The sequence below is a fragment of the Melozone crissalis genome, unplaced genomic scaffold, assembly GCF_028551555.1.
Source record: "Melozone crissalis strain CALT ecotype California unplaced genomic scaffold, PUWL_Pcris_2 ptg000017l_1, whole genome shotgun sequence".
NCBI classification, from domain to species: domain Eukaryota; kingdom Metazoa; phylum Chordata; class Aves; order Passeriformes; family Passerellidae; genus Melozone; species Melozone crissalis.
The window spans coordinates 5940715-5954784 of record NW_026535795.1 but is presented as its reverse complement, the minus strand read 5'-3'; the positions used below and the strand labels follow the sequence as shown (position 1 = coordinate 5954784).

The window sequence follows — 14070 nt, the reverse complement described above, 5'->3', positions numbered from 1 at the left end:
TTAGAGGGGGAAAAACCAGCAGGGGATTATGGCAGCAAAATGAACACAGTTCCTTTAGAGAGAGCAAAGGAAAAACACAGCAAAATTTAGAATATCCTGCAGCTCCATTCAGAGCTTGGACTTTAACCTTGTTTATATATATATATATGGAGAAGGAGAGAATTGATTTTTATGCAGGCATAAAAGTTGTTTCCTGGCTTGCCTATCACCAAAATAAAAATAGTGTCTTTCATCATCAAACATCTCCATGATCACTTTCTTTTGACTAACTCAGCTGGCACCTGATGATATGCAATACAAGAGAGCATCATTTTGGCAAGTTTTTTTTTAAAAACAGACATTAAAACATTTCTTTTTCTTTTAACAGTGCCTTAGTAGTGTGGTAAACTAAAGATATACGCAGTTTCAAATTTTGTACCTGCAATTAAAAATACACACAGCAAAAAAATGTATCTCAACTTGAGAATCTGGCTTTTGATTTCTTTCAGAAAACACAGAGAGTTTTGAAATTTTTTGCAGTTTGTCTTTCAGAAAACCTCTTGATGAATCCTTTGAGATGCTGCAGGATAAAAAGCAAGACCAGAGAAGAGATGGGGATGTGAAGGTGGAACATGAGGCACCAGGGCTGTGAGCACTCTGTTTAAAGGCTCAGGTAAAGGGGTGTTTTAGAAAACAGCTCATGAATGCTATTTTCAATCATCTCCTGCCACGTAAATCCCAGGCCATGGGTGCCAGATGGAGCTGGGACAAAGGGAATGCTTGACGCAAAATGAGAAATGTCCCTGAAAACCAAGGACACTTGACAGGACGGGCTGTCTCACAAGGGGTTTACTCATTCATCAGGATAATAGAATCTAAGAGATCATTGTACTGAGGCTGCAGCATAGCCTTGCCTTTCTTGCATCAATGCCATTTCCTACCTCAGCAGCAGCCTAACTTTTGTAAAATGTGTAAGACATTTAAAGGAGGTGACTTGTTTCCTCCAAAAGACCTGAGATTCCTAAGCCTGTAAGAGTTTCAATGCCATTCTTCATGGGGAAGAAAGGGCACCCAAACCTATGACTCTGATGGCCACAGGATCACTAAAGCCAGGATTAAACCACAAACACTGACAAGGTGCTGTGGCCTCTGTTGTTCCAAGTGATGCTTAATTTTTTATATACCATAATTCCTGTAGAACTGAGTGTAAAACTGTGGAAGGGGTCTATGGAAATCCATTAAAAATCAGTTTCTGAAACGTGAGCCTTGCAATGCTGAGCCTGACCAGCCCTTGCATGCAGGATCTTCAACCTATGCACCGCTCTTTCCCTTCTCCTTCCAGAAACCAACTTTTCTAAATCTTAGACAATGGTTTGGGTTGGAAAGGACCTTAAATCTCATCCTGTTCCATCCCTTTCCATGGGCAGGGACACCTTCCCCTATCCCAGGCTGCTCCAAACCCCATCCAACCAGGCCTTGGACACTTCCAGGGATGGAGCAGCCACAGCTTCTCTGGGCACCCTGTGCCAGGACCTCAGCATCCTCACAGGGAAGAATTTCTTCCTGACATCTAATCCAAACCTGCTCTTTATCAGTTTCAAGCCATCCCCCCTTGTTCTATCACTCCACACCCTTGAGAAAAGTCCCTCTCCAGCTCTGCCAGAACTGAAGCATGGTGAATGAAAAACAACAAAAACAACAACAAAAAAGATCCCAAAGCAAGCTGTAAACTTGCTCATTTTCCAGGTATGTTTCTTGTCTGGGAGTCGGTGAGCTCACTCTGACCCTTGCCCAGGCCCCAGAGTCCCTCTTGCTTCCATCCCTGGCAATTCCCCCCTCCTTCCCAGCTGGCAGCACTGGGATTGCTCTCAGCTCTTTGATCAGGCAATGCTCAGCTTGTGGGAAGCCTCTCAGAGTCAGGGCAAGGATCCCTGACACTGACAGTTTCACTTCAGCTTTGAAGATTTTTCCCCAGACTTTCCAGCCTAAGATTCCTGCTGTCTTGTTATCTCCTCTGGTTTTTGTTTTTCTCCCCAAATCCCAGCCCAATGCAGTTATTCACTGTTCAATGAACATTCACTCCTGCAGCACCAGATCATTTCTCTCAATAATTTGGTTATATATCAATACTGGAGCCTTTATTGCACATCCAACTGTTTTCCCAGCATTGTTACATATTGTCTCTCCTTCTTCAAAAAAAAAAGGCACTTTATAAAACAGAAGGAATTTAATATTTCTTCCATTGTCTTTTCAGTTCTCATAGCCAAACAGCTATATTAAATTCTACAAGGTGACTCATCAGCCTTTTGAGAGGTTGTTTTCTGCTTGAAAGTTCACAGGACTTTTCCAGTGTGATCTGAACACCTCAATAACACTTGAAAACTTAATCTGCTATGTCCTTTGTTGGCTATAAACTAATTTTTTTTACATCTAAGCTGCCTCATTCTTCAATCTCGACTTCACTCAATAAATTTTAAAACTGCAATTTTGCTTGGAATAGTTTCAAATAGTGCCAGCAATGCCACAATATCTGCATTGTGATATTTACTTATTAAAAACTTTTTGTAACCCCATTAATTCAACATTTCTCACTAATCCATTTCATAGTTTGCTTTCTATCAGCTATGAGAGCATATGCTCATTAAATTTAATAAGGGACTTTACAGGGAATTTTAATTTAAAACATGTCACACTTCCCTGCATTACATTTTGGTCAAGTTGTGCAGAAATCCTCTAAAATACCATTGGCCTCTTTACTGAGCCTGGTGTTAAGAAGTTCTGTGGTTTCTGGCTGTCCTTGGGTTGTCCCCAAGGGCATCTGTCAAGAGCTGATGGAGCCCTCCTGCTGCTCTGCAGAGCCCACACTGAATTAAAACCAACACCAGCAAAGCAAGGCTTTAGAGGAGGTGATTTACCCTCTGCTTTAGGTGGGATGAATCCTCGGATGGAGGGGAATTTAGACAGCACTGGAGCTGGAAGAGAAAGCAATCATAGAATCAGAAAGTTGGAGAAGACCTTAAACACCATCAAGTCCAACCTTTGACCAAAAACCTCCACAGCCACTCAGCCACATTGGGAACGGCCACATCTGCTTTGTTTTTAACACTTTCAGGGAGGGTGAGTCTAATTGCTCCTTGGGGAGCACTGTCCAATGCTAAACCACTCTTTCAATGCTTAACCACCCTTTCCAAAAACCACCACACCCACTCAGCCACATCAGGCACGACCACATCTGCTTGGTTTTAAGACTTTGGATGGTGATTCCACCACTTCCATGGAGAGCATTTTCCAATGCTTAGCCACTCTTCCAGTGAAGAAATGTTTCCTAATATCTGACCTGAACCTCTCCTGGCCCAATTGAGGCCATGCCTGAGCTCTGTTAGCCAAGATTGTGATGCCAGGCTCGAAACCCAAAGAGCCGCCAGCCCTTCGCGCTCATCCCAGAGTTGTCAATAACTCACAGGAGTACAGAAATTGGGGCAGGATTTTCACTTTTCAAGGCCAATATTCTATTGCTGAGCAAACCCCTGGCTTCAGGCAGAGTGTCCCAGCAGAGGTGGCAGCCGGAGGGCGATGCAGGAGGTGCCCATTCCAGCTGAGCCCTGTACCTGTCCGGCCCGTGGTGGAGGTGCTCTCACTCTCTCCCGTGTAGTGGATGGCAGAAATGGTCACCTTGTAGGCTCGATCAGGCAGCAGGGACTGCAGGGTCACACTGCTGCTTTTGCCTGGAGCCATGATCTGCAATGGGGGAAGAAAAGATCCCAGTGATTGGGGCTCTCATTGCAGCTCTCACTCACTGCCCAGAGTTAGCTGGGGCTGGCTCAGGGCAGCATTCCTGCTCGGCTCAGCACAGCCAGCCTGCCTGGCTGTTGGACTAGCAATACCCAGAGGAAAATCATTTTCACATATAAAGACCCCGCTATTCCCCATGGAAATGCAGCAGAAGTGCTTTATAACAGGATTATCAAGCTGTTTAAGCAGGGAATCTTTTAAAATAATTATATTTAATCTCCCTAAGCCAGAGGGGAAGTAGGTTTATCCCCCACTCCTCTGCCTCCAAGAATTCCCTCCCCAGTTCAGTGAGCAGAGAAAGCTGTGCTAGAAGTGGCTTTGATGAAGAAAAATATCTTAATTACAAAAGAGTCTCAGAGTTCTGTTTACAAAGCAACACATCAGCAAGAAGAGATTTGGTTGTGCGCCCTGATATCTTAAACCTGACTGGAGTGAGCAGAGTTCCTCTGGTCACATTGTCCCCCACAAAGGAGCTGAACACTCACAGTTTGCTGGGCAGCAGCATCGGAAACAGGGCTGTAGGTGATTTTGTAGTGCTGGACTCGGCCATCAGGAGGGGTCCAGTGCACCTGGAGGCTGCTGGGGGTCTCAGAGCTGATGAAGAGGTTGGTGGGTGGGCTCCGGGAATCTGTGACAGGGATGGAAGGTGAGCAGCACAAAGAGCAGGGAGAATTCTCTGTAAATGGGGCCAGCAGTGTTTGCGTCCAGGCCCTTTTCTGAACGCCTCAGTGTCACAGACATCTTTTATGAAAAATCCTTTCTTTAAGATTTTTCCTCCTGAGAAGCTGAGGCCTCAGAAATGAAATGTAAACATTGATTATCTGCTGCTGTGGAATGCAACAGGTGTATCTGTGATTGGTCTCATAGAGTTGTTTCTAATTAATGGCCAATCACAGTCAGCTGGCTTGGACAGAGAGCCGAGACACAAACCTTTGTTATCATTCTTTGCTATTCTATTCTTAGCTAGCCTTCTGATGAAACCTTTTCTTCTATTCTTTTAGTACAGCTTTAATGTAATATATATCATAAAATAATAAATCAGCCTTCTGAAACATGGAGTCAGATCCTCGTCTCTTCCCTCATCCAAGAACCCTGTGAACACCATCACATCCCAGTGCTCTGCTGTGCAGGTAACCAACACTCAGGACAGCCACAAGCACCCAGGAAAGAGGGAAAAATAATTCTGGAGGGTTGAGGATTGCCCAGCTACAGCACACCACAACTCAAACATTCAGCAAATCCAAGCCTAGGACATGGGGAAAATTCTTGCAAAGGTGAAAGAGTCCTGGAAGCACAAGGCAAAGAGACCCATTGTACACATCCTGAACAAACATCAAGGCTGCTTGAACTGGAACTGAATTTCATCAAGCTGGACAAACAGCTTCACTGGCAATTAAACCTGGATCACACATCAGAATTAATCCATAATAATTTCTAATATTTTTCAGCTTTTTCTGTTTTAAAATTACTCTTTTAAAAAAAATCCCAGAGCCCCCAGCACACCAGAGTTCTGTCTAGAGCTTCTGATATCATCATCATCAACACCCACATCCCTGGAATGGGTCACACACAGTGCCTGAGCTACCCCCTCTTCTCTGGCCCTGTCCTAGGATGGCTGGATGGATTCCAAACAGGTGATGGGCTGAGCCAGACAACCAGAAAGGAGTTTGCCAGAGACCATAGCTGAGCAATTTTTAATTACATAAATGCATTTCTTTCCCTGGGGTCCTGCTGTGCAGCAAACTGGATCTGACGACAGAGGCTCTTGTGCTGGAGGGATTTCTCTGAGCAGAGGTTGAGGGAAGAAGGGAAAGGCAGAGTGGGCTAAATCAGGTCAAAAAGAGGCTCAAGAACATGGGGTTGTCTGCTCCTGGGGCATTTCCAAGCATAAAATCATGTGTCTGTCCTTGAAGTCATGCTGGTGTGAAGACACAGAAGTTCTGGACAAAAAAAAGAAGAATTTATTCAGAAGACACTCAAAATGATGGGTGAGCCCTACAGACAGTCAAAGAGACACACTAAGGTGATGAGGTTTTTATTCTGCACTTTTCCTGTAAGGATGTTCTGCCCACCCAGCAAAGCCTGGGGTGACCTTAAAGCACAGGTTGAGTGAAGATCATTTCCATCTTCATTGATCTTTCTTCTCTTTTGTTTAGGAAATAAGCTTAATTTTAGTGAGGCTGAACTGAGATTGCAGCAGCTGAATCAGGCTGGAGGTGTTGCTGTGCACCACCGTGAGGCAAAGCAGAGAAGAAAACAAGAACAAAGTCACTTCAGCAGCCCTTTTATCAGTCAGTGATGCATCTTTGCTGCCTGCACTGGCGATTTCCTTCACCTGAGGTCAGGGGAGACTGCTGAAGTGAACTTTAAAGGGTGAGTTAGGGCAAGTCTTTAGAGCCAGGTTTATTCTGGAAAGCCCTCAGGCCTGGCAGGGTTTGATGGCCTGGACCTGACAGACAGGGGACAGGACATCTCCTGAAGCTGCCCTGGAGGACAGAACCATCCCTGCCTGCATCTGTGGCTTTGTTTGCCTCCTCACCCTCTGCTCCTCCGCAGGAGCAATCCCTGCGTGCTCTCAGGTCCAACCAGCATCACAGGCACACAAATACTCAAATAAGAATAAAACCCTCCATTCCATCCAAATGCTCACCTGCAAGGATTATTATGTATTAACTACAAGCCACGTGTTTTCCTGCCATGGGTTGAAGCTTCATTCCCACATTTTTATTTTATTTCTTTTATTTGCCATGCACACTCTATCAGGAGCAGTGTATCCTCAGTGAGGAGGTGGATAAAGAGATTTCCCCACAGCTCAGCTGGAGGAGCAGGGCACAGGAGCACCTTGTGAAACACTTCAGCAGCAGCTCCCATCCAAACTGCCCTCTCCTTGTCCTTCAGGACCATCAAGGGACTCTTTTCTTTTGCTCAGGTTTTTTTTCCCCAGCCCGGATGAAAGAACTCTCCCTCAGTACAAAAGAAGGTGCTTGTCTGATGCTTAGCAGGACCAAAGCTACCCCTTCCAGCATTTTCCATTCAGCAGCACCTCCATGTCCCAGCAGATTCCTTCAGGAAAGCATCCTCTGCACTCCCTGTGCTTGCTGGGAGGGTTTGTGTTTGAAGCACCACTAAAGATGTTTATTAGTGTGACAAGCAATCACTGTGAAAGCCTTTGGTCAAGGATAAGGACTTTGCTACACTTGCCAATTTATAAAACAGACTGAAAGGAGAGCTCAGCTCAGATGAGAATTCAGTCTAAATATAACAGAGAAAAAAAAGAAACATCAGAACTGTTGGTAAGAGACGCATTTTGACAATTTTGTTGTCTGTGGGAAATACATCAGCATGCTTTTGTTTCTGCTCTGCCTCTTGAAAGTCTGCAGGGAAAAGTTTGCTAACTGGGTTACTGAAAAATAATCCCAAACTTTTTTATTTCCTCTAGTCAAAACAAAGAATTTTAAAAAATCCAATATCTCCAAGACAAGAAGGAGCTTGTACCACATCGATGTCTCCAAATTTTCTTTTCCAGCTAAAGCTACTCACTTATTTCTAGTTCATAAAATGACAAATCTCAAACCATAACTTTGAAACAACTTCTTCTCCTATCAGAAAGATGAGTGACCTCATGCCAGTCCTTCCAAATGTCACATCACAGTGATGGTTGGTTGTTGGTTTTTATAGGAGGATGAGGTTTCTGGTGACCTTTATTTTGTGAGGGATTGGTGTCTGCAGGGTCCCATGAATGTAACACATCTGGTCTCAAAATGGGTGTTTCAGGTGAGACAAGAGGTATTATGGCCCTGAATAAAATGAACTTGGTGTTTTTCCCTCACCCCAGGGGCAGAGCTCGGTTCCATTTCACAAAACCATAGGCAAGGAGCATTGCTCTGACCTGGCAATTTTTTCCCTTGACCTTCAAAGAAGAAAGTATTTCAGGGAGAGGATCTTGTGTTACCAGTTCCTGCTGAGTTTCACTTCAGTCCTTGCCCTTAAACTTCAGCATTTCTTGGAAATTCTACCAAGACATTTTTAAGAAAAACTTCATGACTTGACCTATCCTTACCTAAAGGGATGTTGCCAAGAGAGGAAAAGAGAAAAGCAATGATGAAAGCAAAAGAAAGCATTTCCTCCCTCCCTCCCACAACCTCCTCTAGCACACACTTTGGGTATTGTTCAGCACAGCCTGATCAATGCTGCTCACCACCTAGCAACCCAAAGTCTGCCCTCCTGAGGGGATCCAGGGAGCTTTCATCACTGATTCAGCCCTCAGAATTCCATTTTATAAAGAAAATTAAGGGGGAGAGGGCTCAAAAACCAGACCAAGAGGTCTGGGTTTTCAGATGGCACCAGAAATTTTCATTCTGTGTCTGAGTGAGTTTATCCACCAGCTCTGATGGATGATTTGTTATCCACCACCACTGGACATCCTGACAAGGCACAGTACAGGGTGGCAACTTCTGCTTGAAACACTAAATATTTGAAATATAACCATATCCCAGGAGACCCCAGAGTCCTGCCTAGGGCCACATCATCCCATACATTCATTGCTCAAGCCTTCAGCAATTTTCTGGCATCCCCAAGTTCCCCCTGACCTGCCCCAGAGCAGCTCTGGAAATCACCAGCCACCCCTTCTGTGCCACTTACTTTAAACACTAGAAAAGAATTAGCATCAAAACCATTGATTTCACCTGCAAATACTGGCTGGGAGGAGTGTGGCAGTGTCCTGGCTGCTCCTGCAAAGGGGCAGCAGCTCCCAGGCACTAAACCCTGTTCTGGCTGCACACCTGGCTGTCGCTGACATCTTTTATGGAAAATCCTTTCCTTAGGATTTTTCCTCCTGAGAAGCTGAGAAGCCTCAGGAACAAAATGTAAACATTGATTATCTGCTGCTGTGGAATGCAACAGGTGGATCTTTGATAAGCTCATGTTAGATGTTTGTAATTAATGGCCAATCACAGCCCAGCTGGCTCAGACAGAGAGCTGAGACACAAACCTATGTTACCATTCTTTGCTATTCTATTCTCAGTTAACCTTCTGATGAAATACTTTCTTCCATTCTTTTAGTATAGTTTTAATGTAATATATATCATAAACTAATAAATCAAGCCTTCTGAAACATGGAGTCAGATCCTCATCTCTTCCCTCATCCAAGAACCCCTGTGAACACCATCACACCTGGCTTTCTGGAGAATTCTATTTTCTCCATGCAGAAGGCAGAGCCTGACAATTCCCAAGGCTCCTGCACAAGGACAGCAGCTGACAAGCAGAAATCAAATTGCTTTCCCTGCCCTGCTGGGGTGCCAGCAGCAGCAGCAGCAGCAGCAAGGATTGGCTTGTGCAAATGTGCCCAGAAGGGCACTGCCACGTGTCATTGTGCTGGGCTGAGAGAGCTCCTCTGACACTTCATAATTCATCGCTTAAAATGTAGTAATTAATTTTCCTACAGCTTCCAAACAGCTCTAATTGTCCTCTTGTCATCATATATCAGTAGGATGCTTGCTTTTCTTTTTTTCTTTGCCAGTGTGCAGCTCCAAGGTACTTGTCTGAGGTCGTTTCCTATAAAAATGGTTTTATTATTTATTATTAATAAAACCTGAGCTTCTTATTCTAAGATTACCACTTACTTCAAGCTTCATCAGCTCAACATCAGCCTAAATGAATTTATTCTGCAGAGTAGGATGAGATCTGAGAGGAGAGGGAGGACTGCTGATGTTGAAGTGTTCCATTCATTTCAAACAAAGCCATTTTACAGGCAATATTAATTACCAGGACCTGTGGGAGTGCCACTTTTTAACCTCATATCCTGCCTGTAAAAAGCCAGATTTAGGCAATGCTTCCAAGGCAGAGTGTGCCTGCAGGATTGCCTCCCATGCTTGTAAATGCCCTCAGTGAGGCAAAGCACAGCAATGACAGAGCTCAGGACATCCTCACCCTGCCTACAGGCAATGTTTTATTAACAAGAACCATTCCTCAGGCAGCGCAGGGACATGTTCAGCTGGACACCCTCAGAATTTCCATCCATGCACTACACTGAGGCAGGGGAGGGATGAAATGTGCTCCCCATGGAACACGTGCAGGGATTATCAGTGTGATGGGATTGTCCAGCCTCTTGCTCTCAGGACAGACTGAGAACATTTTCACACAGAAGCCTAAATAACCATCTCTAGCTTTATTCGGACATTTGTGTGTGTGTTTTCACAGCTGGAGGTGACCAATCTGAGCTGCAGGAGTGTGCTGGGTTGTGAGGGGTCCCCTGCCCTGTCTGTCACCCCTGGGCTGTGGATGGTCACTTACTGGTCCTGTGGTGGACAGACACAGTGTCACTCCGAGCTCCATCTTTGTAGTAGGCCCAGATGGATATTTTGTAGTCAGTGTTCTTCTGCAGGCCGGGCAGGACGGCTGTGGCCACGTTTCCAGCCAGGGAGAGCTGCACAAGGACAGAGAGGACAGCGGTCAGCCCCACTGCCAGGCATGCCCAGGCTGCTCCATGCCCCCGGGTGCCTGGATCACAGCTTGTCCCCAGGCACAAATGAGTTAGCACTGGGCTCTGGGGCCAAAGTTTGGGGTTGCACACGTGTTAGCAAAGGCAAAATTGCAGCTGTGAATGATGCAGAGCAGATGCCTGTGCATGGCAGCCCAGTGATGACCAGCAGCTCCTGCAGCACCACAGCACAGAGCTCTGACACAGGGCAGAGAGCACAGAGTCCCTCTGCTGAGTTTCCAGCTTCTAGAAACCCCAGCACCTCTCTGTTCCAGCCCAAATAGAAATTATTTGGTCTCACTCATTGCAGGAGAGACTTGGGTATTAAGCCTAGATTTAAACTGCTGTTTGACCTCATACTGAAAATAGGGGCTTCAGATGGAAGAGGGCACCTGGTCCATCCCTGCCAGACCTGCACCAGTTCTGTCTCTGCTCATTCTCCTCTGTGTGCTCTTTACTTGGACCTCATCCTTCCCAAAGAGCAGTGTCCCAAAAATATCAGTGCTTCCTAGCACTGAGGAGAAGAGAAAATGCTTCACCTTCTTAGAAGCAATGCCTCCAGCTATAAATACTTGTGTGCTGTCTTTTTCTTATCCACAACATCTTGACATTGGGGACTGGTGATCCTCTGCAACCCCAGATCTTTTTTCTACTGAATTGCTTCTTAGCTATTTGTTCTGCATCCTCTATACCTATGGTTAATTATTCCTGCCTAAGCTTAATACTTTTCTGCTTGTCCCTATTAAATTTCATCCTTGAGGTTTCCCAGAACACTTCTGCAATCTTCCCAGAGCCTGCAGGACTCTGCCCTGCTGTCCCTCCTGCTCCCAGCCCTCAAGGTGACTGCTCCACTGCAAGCCAGACCCTGCAGGGATCCTGCTGAACTGTTCAATCGCTGGAGTGCATTGCCCTGAATAGTTTCACACAGCTCTCTGCCACTCCAGCAGGTGAGCTCAGAGCCAGCCCAGCCTCCCCAGAGCTGCCTGTGGGCTCATACCCTCATACCTCCTGAGGCTTCTCTCCACTGGCTGTGCTCCACTTGATCTGATAGACAACCACGTCCGAGGCAGCCACAGCTTCCCACTGCAGGCGAAGGCTGTTCCCAGAGAGCTCAGTGACCTTCAGGGCACGGGGAGGGGGCACCTTCACTGCGGGGAGCACAAGGAACAGAGCTGAGGAGCGGGCTCTGACAGCACCTTGTCAGAGCCAGGGTGGGAGCAGATGGCTGGGGAGCAGAGCATCACCCAGGCAGATGTCTGAGGCCAGCCTGTCTGTCGCTTCTTCAGACCCATGTGACAGCAGCCATCAGGACAGACAGGGGTAAATTGTTTTTAGAGCCCTAATTAAGACAGGTTATCTCGTTTATGGGGAGCACAGATATCACATTGGTTTTGTAAAGGGAAGAAGGATAGGAGGGCTCTCAAGGATGCAGAGGTTAGTGATACATCATGCTTTTCTTCATTTGCTTCTTTTCTTTATCCCTTCCACCTCATTTTGAGCATAACACAGTTGGACATATTCCACACACAAAGAACAGCAGCCATCTGTGCTCTGTGCAAGAGTTTTGACCACAAGCTTCTGAGGCCAGTCTTCAAAACATCCAAGTTCAGAGATACCCAAACCAACTTTGTCACCTCTTACTGAGACCAGAAGTATTTCCATTCCTTACTTACAGGTGGTGACATTGCCAGTAATTGGAAAGGAGTCCCCTTCATCATATGTGGATCTGACACTGATGAAGTATTGTGTGAGGGAGGACAGTGGTCTCAGGACAGTGGATGTTGCAGTGCCAGGAACTTCCACCTGCAGTGGGGAGTTGCATGAGTATTGTAAGAGACAGGCTGAGACACCTGGGCTTGCTCAGCCTGAAGAAAAAGAGACACTTTATTGCAGCCTTCCAGTATTTAAAGGGAGCTTATTAGAAAGATGGGAACAGACTTTTTAGTAAGGCCTGTTGCTATAGGACAAGAGCTTTAAAATAAAAGAGGTAGATTTAGATGAAGTATAAGGAAGAATTTTACAACAAAGGTGGTAAAACACTAGCACAGGTTACCCAGAGGTGGATGCCCCATACCTGAAAAAATTCAAGGCCAGATTAGATGGGGATCTGAGCAACCTGATCTAGTTGAAGATGTCCCTGCTCACTGCAGGGGGGTTGGACTGGATGGATGGATGGATGGATGGATGGATGTCCCTTCCAGCCCAAACCATTCTGTGACTCTAGAGGTACAGCTGCAGAGAGGTCGGCACGCGGCAATAACCACAGCCAAAGCACCCATTTCAGAGTCACAACTCTGCCAGCACTCTGGCTCTCCCTGCACCAATCTGAAGGAGAACAGGGCATTATCCAACTCCCCAGGTCTCTTTTCCTCCCCCCAGCCCCTGAGGACTCACCTGCCCAGCGTTGCCCCCTCTGCCAGAGACATAGGTGAGGTGGTGGGCGCGCACGGCCGGCGCCGCCGGCTCCCAGCTCACCCGCACGGACGCGTGGCTCAGCTCCGAGAAGCTCAGGTACCTGGGGGGACTCAAGGCCACTGCAAAAACTGTTAGTGACAGCACTGCCAGCCTTCACAGGCTGCACAAGTGCCACCCACTGCCTCCTGCTGCTCTTAGATGATCCCAGCTTGAACTAAGAGGCTCGTTCATTATGTAGGAAAATATTCCCTTTGTTCATTGGGATGCCTTGTGAAGGCTGACCGAGAACAGAGGCTAGGCAGAGTTGAAGAATAAAGTAGGGATTTATTAGAAGGCCTCCATGGATAACGCTTGGGCAGTGCAAGAGCTCAGCCAGGGCTGCACCCAAGATGAACCAAAATGGTCACAAAATGCATGACCAGTCATAAGATCTCTCACTTTTATAAGTTCTGCTCCATTTCCATATTGGAGTTAATTGTCCAATTATAGCTTTAGCTTATGAAGTCCCATCCTTCTTGTTTTTCCCTCTTCAGTCCATTGTTTATGCTCTTGGACCTGAGATTTGGATCATTTGTCCTTGGTCCCCAGCTAGAGAAGGAATTGTTTTGTCTAGTTACTCTGTGCAGAGAGCTTTCTATTTCCTAATATGAAACTCAGATTTACACACTAAAGCAGTACAGAATCTGAAAAATATAAAAGCTAAAACCTGAGGCATCAACTACCACTCACACATCTGGGAGGCTGCAAAGGGCTGCCATAGATTTAGGTGAGGAAACAGCCAGATGATCACCTTTTCTCCCCCAGACAACAAAGACTTAAAGGAACACCTCTTTCAGGGGTCCTTTATTACCAGGGGAACACCACTCCTTTTTCACAGCTTACCCTGCAACTAGAGACCCCCTTGGGGACCAATATTCGCTTCAGATCCAGCAGGAAAGAGGCAGAGTGTGCACAGGCCGCACGCACAATATGAGAAGCACCTCACTGAACACATCTCTCCTGCCTTGAGTGTTTAATAACAGCTCAGTAAGCAGCAGCAGCAGCACTTACAGGTGGTTTCCTGGATGCTGGCTGGATCACTGGCATCTTCCCCATACATGGCATACACTGCCACGGAGTACCCCGTGCTGGGGGACAGCCCCTCCAGCAGCACCTCGGGCTGGGTCACCTTCACCTGCCAACAGAGAGGGGGTTTAGGGTACCCTTCAGCTCTAAGGTACCTCCCAATGCATTAAAGACAGCAGGACCTTACAGAGACACAGATCAAGGACCCTTTGGTTACACTAACTGGACATCTCCACTCTAGAATAGTCTTAGAACCGTAGTATCACAGAATATCCCAAGCTGGAAGGGACCAAAAAGGATCAGCAGAGTCCAAATCCTGTTCCTGAACAGGAAAACCCCAC

The 14070-nt window shown here is 46.3% G+C and overlaps 1 protein-coding gene across 1 annotated transcript in view; it reads right to left on the bottom strand.

Moving 5' to 3' along the window:
* Positions 1 to 14070, bottom strand: part of COL20A1 (collagen type XX alpha 1 chain) — a 48485-nt gene that overhangs the window by 20233 nt on the left and 14182 nt on the right. The window contains exons 13-20 of the mRNA XM_054274830.1: positions 13715 to 13838; positions 12644 to 12783; positions 11923 to 12052; positions 11255 to 11397; positions 10063 to 10195; positions 4257 to 4399; positions 3588 to 3717; positions 2895 to 2951 (exon numbers count right to left, since the gene is read on the bottom strand). Coding sequence (XP_054130805.1) covers positions 2895 to 2951; positions 3588 to 3717; positions 4257 to 4399; positions 10063 to 10195; positions 11255 to 11397; positions 11923 to 12052; positions 12644 to 12783; positions 13715 to 13838 — 1000 coding nt within the window. The remainder of the gene's footprint in view (positions 1 to 2894; positions 2952 to 3587; positions 3718 to 4256; positions 4400 to 10062; positions 10196 to 11254; positions 11398 to 11922; positions 12053 to 12643; positions 12784 to 13714; positions 13839 to 14070) is intronic.